General features: G+C 39.7%; 1 protein-coding gene across 1 annotated transcript; it reads left to right on the top strand.

Annotated features, from left to right (window-relative positions):
- Positions 1 to 3229: 3229 nt before the first annotated feature.
- Positions 3230 to 5649, top strand: LOC138025609 (probable G-protein coupled receptor 63). The gene is made up of 2 exons (XM_068872795.1): positions 3230 to 3247; positions 4645 to 5649. Exons 1-2 carry the CDS (start codon positions 3230 to 3232, stop codon positions 5503 to 5505), a joined length of 879 nt encoding a protein of 292 aa, XP_068728896.1. The 3' UTR covers positions 5506 to 5649.
- The last annotated feature ends 3029 nt before the right edge of the window (positions 5650 to 8678 follow it).

Here is an 8678-nt window from a genome sequence, read left to right as displayed (position 1 = left end):
AGCGAGACAGAACAGTTACCATTTTCGAGAACGTCATCGTCGACTGCACCCGAATTACCATCTAGGGCAGCATCCATCCGTGAGACTTTGTCAGCAAAGAAATCCCCAACTTCATTAGCCAGGGAGACAACATCAGAGCCAGGTGGCACAGTGAATGACCTCGGCTGGGATAGAAGAGATTTGGTAGCCCTGAACAACTTTACCTGATTATCACTGTTGTCCATTATGAAGTCAGAAAAGTAGCATGACCTGGCCTGATTTAAAACCAGTGATGCGTAGTTCTTTGTGCGCTTAAAAGCGACAAAGTGTTCGTGAACACCAGACCTTATATGTTGACAACTGTGACCCGAAATTTCTCATACTTAATAACGCTCTCAAGGTATTCAAATGAAGGTTCGTCGCTACCATGCACACGACTGACTGATAGGTTATCCATTTAGAAGATAGCAAGACCACCGCCTTTTCGACGTATGCGAGGCTGGTCCAGCAGCGCGTAACAGGACGGGGTGGCCTGGTTGCTAGCCGCAACATCATCTGGTGTGAGCCAAGTTTCAGTCAGACAAATGACATCAGATTTCATATCACAAATAAGCTCCAGGAGATCAGCACTTTTAGATCTAACCGAACGCACGTTTACCAGGCTGAGAGTCATAGGCGTGTGCAGCCGGTTGCGGGATACAGGGTACCGAGACAAGGTTTCCTGTGTTGCGACATGATCGGGAAACCCTGGGTCTTAGCGGCTTTTGTGCTGAACCGGTAGAGCGGGAAACATGGTCCCTTGGGGCGGGGTTGAGCTTGAATACCAGATCTCCCTCCAGGGGCACGTGGAATGTAGCCACGGTGTTTGGATAATATACGCATGGCTGGCAGTGTCGTCTAATGCCGGAACGTGTCAAGAAAGCAATCGTCGGTCTTCTTTTGTAGTCGATGCAAATTACGCTTGTTTTGCTGTAGGCCCATGAAGAGCTCGGCAACATATTCAAGTCGTATGGCGCTACATTTGTGTAAAATGCTCCAGAATTGGACCAGAAGTTACATCGTAGCCAGCTACAATTGCTCGCATAGTTTTCTCTGCGATGTACGACGTTGGAGAGGACGACAATTGCCAAAAACGCGCAGCATGTTAAAGCGTGTCTGCACAACATTTACCACATAATTGGACGAAGACGACCATGATTTCTGTTTCCGACTTTTGAACCCGACATTATTCTCAATATGAAAAGCAAAACCATCGATTTCAGTCCTCGAATAAACATAGTTTCGTTTTAGTCATTTGCACAGAATAAACTCTTAACTCCTTCACGCACTTCATTCATTCTCCATAAATAAATAGCTGGATTAAGAGATGAAGATAAGAAGCAAATCGATAGAGAAACATAAAACACTGCAATTCCTTCCAGGCAAGAAAGATTCTCGGCTCTGCTTAACAAAAAAGCCATCCCTACGACGAACGGAGTTAAGGTGACAGAAAATAAAGCAAAAATGTATAACATAGACTTGACAGACCTCTTGTATTTAGCCAAGTTTATTGCCGGTTGTCCAAAATTTTGAGAAGATTGGTTCTCTTGAACTTGTTGCTGGTGCTGACGAATGATTCGATAGAGTTTGTAGTAAGCAAATGACGTAATCAAGTAGCAGAGCAGTATAACCACAAAATTGATAATAGTTAAAGCCACACTTAACCATCCACGCCTCAAATACTGCACAACATTTGACACTACAAAAAAAGCTGGAACGACTAGTAATAAAGTGACTGCAAGGCAACGGCGGTGAGGTGTCATCATTAAGGACCGTCTGCTCATATGTAGCCAGCGTTCAATGGACAACAGTGTTATAAGAATTAATTCGACATTGGAAAAGAATTTTCCGCTCATGAGCCCAACATAAGTTATGATATAGGCATTTAAGTGTTTTTGAGTGTCTACTACACCTGACTCGTCAAGAAACAGAAAATAACAAAGAGCCAGTAATGGTTGAACAATGAGTCCTATGCAAAAATCACTGAACGCCAAACCACTAAGAAGAACGTATAGCCGCGTTCTCTGAAATGTCCTTTTCCAAATCGCTGCCAAAATCAATGCATTTCCCACCACTGTCACGGGGGACAAAATAAGGAAAACGATGCTGCTTGCGAAAATAATGGAAACATAAGTCTTGTACTTCATCTCGGCCGCCTCAGCAAAACAACAACGAAGGTCCAAGTTGTCCAATGAAAAACAACTTGTTTTGTTATACATGGCTACGGCTTAATGCTAGATCACGTTTTCTCACTTGACTTAAAAGCACAGCTGCTCGTTTGCATTGAAGAAAGATAATTCCTTTCGATTTTCGTTTCCTTTGAGTCAAAGCAGGGTTAACTGGCCAAATTTCAAGCTGAAGGCAGGCAGCGAAGACTTATCTCCTAACAGCTGGCACGAGTACCGCCGACGGAGTGCGGCAGCAAGCAGCAAAGTCTTTAGAATGGAGTTCCCAATGACTGAAGGGTATATTATATTTGATCTTTATGTGGAAATGCAGCATATTATATATTTATTTATTTATTACAAAACCTGCTGATTTGCTCTAATCATATTTTTTAATTCCGGCCTTTTTTATCATGTACTTCAAATACAATTTTCTTGTAGAATTGTGTTCCACTCTTGCAAAGTAATAAGTTATTTTAAGTTAAGAAGGTACTCCGTCACGTCAGGAAAGGGATAAAATTACTGAAAGGTTCATTCTTGAAAAATAATTAAGTGCAGAGTCTAGGTAAGTATTTTAGAGTTAGAGTTAATAATCTTTCCTTTTTGTTTGCTTGTTCCAAATAAAAACCCCGATGTTTTGGGGAAGAAAATAAACATCATGCACTTGTTGTTTACTTTTTTTATTACATCCGGCTTATAATGTAAATAATCCTTTATTACAAAGAAAAAATACTGTTAATTTTCAAATAAATTATTTATGCCAATGACACAGAAAAACTGGACATTTCCGTGTCTTGAATAAGACGGATATGCGGATCATCAATAATTGTATAGAAAATGTTTTAAACCGACTTTTAGCCTGAAGTCAAGGAACTGCTCAACTTGCTCTCTGGGGTCGTGACTATTTCAAGAAGAATTCAGTAAAATTTCACTAAAAGCATACTCTCAACCGCATTTCTCAAATCTTTTACTTTAAGGACCACCAACAAGAAGAAAGACATCAAAAGCAAGTGGTATTAAACTTTTTTAATTAACTTTGGATCATTATGGGCAATAAGCCTGAGGTAATTCTTTCTAGGATTTTTTATTTTTATTTTGAAAAGATATACTTACAGATACTAGTGCTTACGATTTCAACAGTAACTTAGGCTTACAATATCGTCATACAACAAAAACAGAGAAAGCGCTGCGTTTGTTTGACTGATAATGGACGGAAGTCAACAAATCCTGCAATCTGATTGGTTCCAGGAGCGGGCAGAATTTTCTCATCCAGCCTTAGTTGCGTTAGCTTGTATGATGACCTTAATTTCCATTTTATCTGACACCGAATCGGTTTACATACAAAAGTTACTTTTTATTAGACAAGAGGTTTGGAAATAGAATTCAAATAAAATTATTTCTCTTAGAAACGTTCAGTTTGTAAGTCGCTTTAATACTACATTCGCTATCAAGCGCGGTGCGAGCCAACAATTAAAAAACTGATTCAGAGAGGAAGGGATAGAGAGAGAGGAAAAACATCAATAAGTTATTTACCAGCTGAGGGTCGGTCCGCACAGCGAAAAACTGTGACCTCGGTCTTGAAAAAGCTGCCCTCGGCCTGCGGCCCAGGGCAGCATTTTCAAGACCGAGGTCGCAGTTTTTTGCTATACGCGGACCGCCCAGCTTGCAAATAACTTATAGTTATGCGCGAATGGAGGAATTAGGATGCGCCGTCTGATCTGCTAGTTCAATACAAACAAGATTAAAACAGATGCTTGCAGCGCCACCTTCCCAATTCGAGGTAACTTATTAATAACCTGTAAAACTGATTTGGTTCTTAGCCTTCTGCTTCGACGCTTCTTTTATCCGTTATATACTTTATGTAGCTTCGTGATATAACTCAAGGCGAGAAATGAAGAAAATCTCACCGTAGAAAGATTTTGGCGCGAACGTCCCTAAGACGAAAAGACATTTACAAAACTTTTCCCATGACGATACTTAATGATCAGTATACAGGGCGAGCCCATCTTGACTCAAAGGACAAAGCAAATGTTAAAGTCAGTCCTTACGTAAAGAACTTGTTTTTAATAAAGATTTGTTGACATGGTAGTTGAAAGTTCCCAAAAGTGACAAAAAAGTACACATCAAGTTCACCATGACAATTTTCTTCCCCTTTTAATTGGAAAAAAGAAACCGGAGGAGAAGAATTCTTATTCACTCTGACTCTAACATATACTTGTCGCCATCTGCGATCGTTTTTCAGGGACAAACCTTTGCTTAACAGGTAACCTATAGTGACTATATTTCAATTTTCTTGCCGTTCGATCCTTTCCTGACATGACGAAGTAGCTTCCCAAGATAACATTCAATCCTTGCACAAACCCTAATACACCTCTATTACCCCCAAAAACTCTTTTATAACCATTGCTTGCAATTTCTCCTAAATGAAGTACAAGACTTATGTTTCCATTTATTTCGCAAGCAGCATCCTTTTCCTTGTTTTGTCCCCGTGGCAGTGGTGGGAAATGCATTGATCTTGGCAGCGATTTGGAAAAGGACATTTCAGAGGACGTGGCTTCACGTTCTTCTTAGTGGTTTGGCGTTCAGTGATTTCTGCATAGGACTCATTGTTCAACCATTACTGGCTCTTTGTTTTTTTCTGTTTCTTGACGAGTCAGGTGTAGTAGACGCTCCAAAACACTTAAATGCCTATATCATCATAACTTATGTTGGACTCATGAGCGGAACATTCTTTTCCAATGTCGAATCAATTCTTCTAACGCTGTTGTCCATTGAACGCTGGCTACATATGAGCAGACGGTCCTTGATGACACCTCGCCGCCGTTGCCTGGCAGTCGCTTTATTACTGGTCGTTCCAGCTTTATTACTAGTTTCAAATGCTGTGCAGTATTTGAGGCTTAGAAAGTTAGATGTGGCTTTAACTATTATCAATGTTGTGGTTATAGTGCTCTGCTACTTCATTACGTCATTTGCTTACTACAAAGTCTATCGAATCATTCGTCAGCACCAGCAACAAGTTCAAGGGAACCAATCTTCTCAAAATTTTGGACAACCGGCAATAAACTTAGCTAAATACAAGAGGTCTGTCAAGTCTATGTTATACATTTTTGCTTTATTTTCTTTCACTTTAACTCCAGTCGTCGGAGGGATAGCTTTTTTGTTAAGCAGAGCCGAGAATCTTTCTTGTCTGGAAGCAACTGCAGTGTTTTATGCTTCTCTATCGATTTGCTTCTTATCTCCATCTCTTAGTCCAGCTCTTTATTTGTGGAGAATGAATGAATTGCGCGATGGAGTTAAGAGTTTATTCTGTACAAGTGACTAAAACGGAACTGCGTTTATTTGAGGACTGAGATCTACGGTCCTGCTGTGACGGTAGTCACTCTTGGCAGGGTTCAAAAGGAAACAGAAATTAAGTGTCGGTCTTCTTTATTGTAGTTGCCATCGCCTTAGTAATTACCTCACATCACTTTCTGTGCGGAATGAAAACCCGGCTGACTGAATACCTCAATATAATAATTCAGGGATAATAAACCTACTTGTTACCCAACCCAATCTCAAAATGGAAGCATGGAACACCAGCGTCGATATATTTTAATTCCTTTATAGTGGACGTTGAGTGAGTGCATTTTCGGCCTCCATTACTCAACTGGACATTCGACCAAGACGATACATGGGCACGTCGGCCAGCCAAGCTACCGTGCCATTTATTCATCACTGGAATGGGTACTAACACATTGAAAGATCAAATCTATTATAAAGAGACTGAGAGCAATTCACCAGAGCCGGACACGAACACCCTTATATAAAACCAGCAGGTGGAAAACACCTGGGAACGTTTACCCCCGACCGAGGCAGCGGTGCAACCATTGGGGTTCTAAGGGTTTGGTTTATTGAAAAACACTATTTACAATGTAAATGAACGCTATCGTATACAGCTTAACGGACGCATAACACTTTCATGATTTCAGCGCAATATAACAATAAACGAAGCTGGAGTTGTGTAAGCGGCGAAGGCTGAGCTGACCGTAGAGTGCCCGGCTCACTCGTTTACAAACCGCCGGATCACTGGGCACTCCAAGCGCTTGCCACTCTTAACCAGGCCTCAACTACGTGCCGGAAAAAAGGCAATTTACGATGATAACGATTATCACAAGTTACATTTTTCATTATAATTAGGAAGGAACGATCTTTATTCGCGAGGATCGCAACCTTGGTTATGAGGGTAATTCGACGGAGTAAAGCTCCAATTGATATTGTGCCCACCACAAGGACCGACTACAATACTTAGAATCCTATAAATAAAGAAAATGAATTCATGGATTTCAGTGAAAAGCCGTTAATTAAGAACAATTATGATAGCCGTTTTCACGGTTCGGTTTTCTCATTTGCATTACAATATAATCTAGCATGTATGTGAGGCAATTTCGGGCTATTTTGTAGTTCTAACCCGAAATTGCCTCGCATTCACGTTAGATTACATTGTAATGCAAAAAACTGACCGTCAAAACGGCTATTATAAACCACGCACATCCACGCACATAATAATGCGAGATGTCCAGTTTTTTTTTAATCTGAAATTTGAGTAAATAATATATTATTTTTTGTAATTAAAACTGAATTAACATGGTAAACTGAAGGGAATAACAAAAGTACCCAACAAGAAAAAATAATAATTTTCTCGAGTCGGGCAAATAACATGGGGGTTTTATTTGGAAGCATAAATGATAGAAATCTGTAATCTTTATTAAATCTGATTTCAACATATTTCAATGCACTGTCGTTGCCGGCTCAGAGTTTTCAAGATTAATTAACTAAACCTGTTGTTTCGCCTTTTTGCAATGGGGAAGTTACAGGCTTTCATTCAAGTTGTAGTTTTACCTCTAAATACTACCCTGCCACTAATTTGCATAAGAATATCATCTATTGTTTTCTGGATCGTTCTCCAAACGAAAAAAAGGGTTGTATACAGCAGTCACTACGTTCGTTGTTTTGAGAACTTTTATTTGATTCAAGCGGAAGTTCATTGATTGTTTGCAACCGCACCTGACTTCTGCGCCAGCGAGGGAAATAAATGGACCATTTCCAAGTTGCAGTTTGTCTCGGTTTCGAAGTGAATCTTTTTGCTCAACCAAGGAAAGGGAAATGACTTTGATTTACATAGGAACACGGAACTCATTTTCATTTGAATGATTGTGACCCAGGACTCGCTTTGAAACTGAGGCATGCAATAACTCGGAAATGAGCCATTGGAAGAGACTGCTGAACGAAACAGAAAACAATGGATGGTATTGTTATGCAAATTAGTGGTAGTGTGTTCAGAGGTTAGCCTACAACTTGGTGAAACCCTAGTAACTTAACAACTGTAAAAAGCGTAAAAACAGGTGTAAAAAAACTGAGCCGGCAACGATTGATAACGCGAAGTGACGGTTCGTTTAAATACAATATTTGCCTCGTAAATCGTTTTCAGAGTTGATAATTGCCAACGAGCAAGCCGAGCGAAGAATGCGAGGCGGCCAGCTTAATGCCGCGCGAAGTAGTGCAGCAGGCAGAAAAATTCTCAATCGTGCGGTGGAAAGTGTAATGTAAGGTTCCCTGGAGATTTAGTAGGGACCAATGAAAGCGCGTGTTTTGATGTGTGATGTCATTAGCCAAACTTGCATGACGTGCGCCACTAATGATGATCTTGTGTTCGGAGGGGATTCACGACCCCATAAGCTGCATAGCTTTTATTTTCATCGCGCTAAAATAAAGGCTGTCTGTCTGTGAGTGAAAACAAATTTTTTCCCCTTTCCTTGACCATTGTGTTGTGTACACTTGCTTTGAGTGTTTTTTTAATGCTTATTTTCAAACCATCGTGTTCTATATTGAGTGAACGAGCTCAAAACTAAACCGGCGTACGTGTTCGTATCGGCCGCTATTGTAAATTTCGGATTTCGGCCGGGGAGTAGAACAGTTTGTTTTTCGTTTTGTAACCATTGAGTCGTGAACAAATTTAATTTAATTTTCAAAGAAGATACGTTGTCTGCAAAGTATACAATTAAACGATCAATTTGGTTTGTAATTCATGGCTGTATCTTGCAAAATATAAATTCTACAAGTGAAACAACTTGTTTGATTCCCTGTTACATGTTCCACACTGAAAAGTCTGAAAACTCTTTGGCGATTTTTACATGGCAATGATTTTATTCAACTTAATTATTGTATACTCCTGTTAAAATTACGGCCGTTCAAAAATTACAGCAGTACTTTCCATATTATTGCAAAACACGTTGACATCTACATTGTTGTTCGAGATACAAAGTATGCAATTTCTATTATTGTATTATTGTTAAACTAGATAAGTTGAATTGCAGTACTTTCGAAAAAAAAAACTACAACTAATGTTGGGTGTTTTGGAACTCTGATACAAATTTGCAAACTATGTATTATAATGACTGTTTCGTTGGCACTTAGCGATAGCTATTACTAGTATACATGAAAAAATTACTTGCTTCT

Source organism: Montipora capricornis, chromosome 12 (genome assembly GCF_036669925.1).
Source record: "Montipora capricornis isolate CH-2021 chromosome 12, ASM3666992v2, whole genome shotgun sequence".
In the NCBI taxonomy this organism is placed as follows: domain Eukaryota; kingdom Metazoa; phylum Cnidaria; class Anthozoa; order Scleractinia; family Acroporidae; genus Montipora; species Montipora capricornis.
This window is presented reverse-complemented; position numbering and strand designations above follow the sequence as displayed.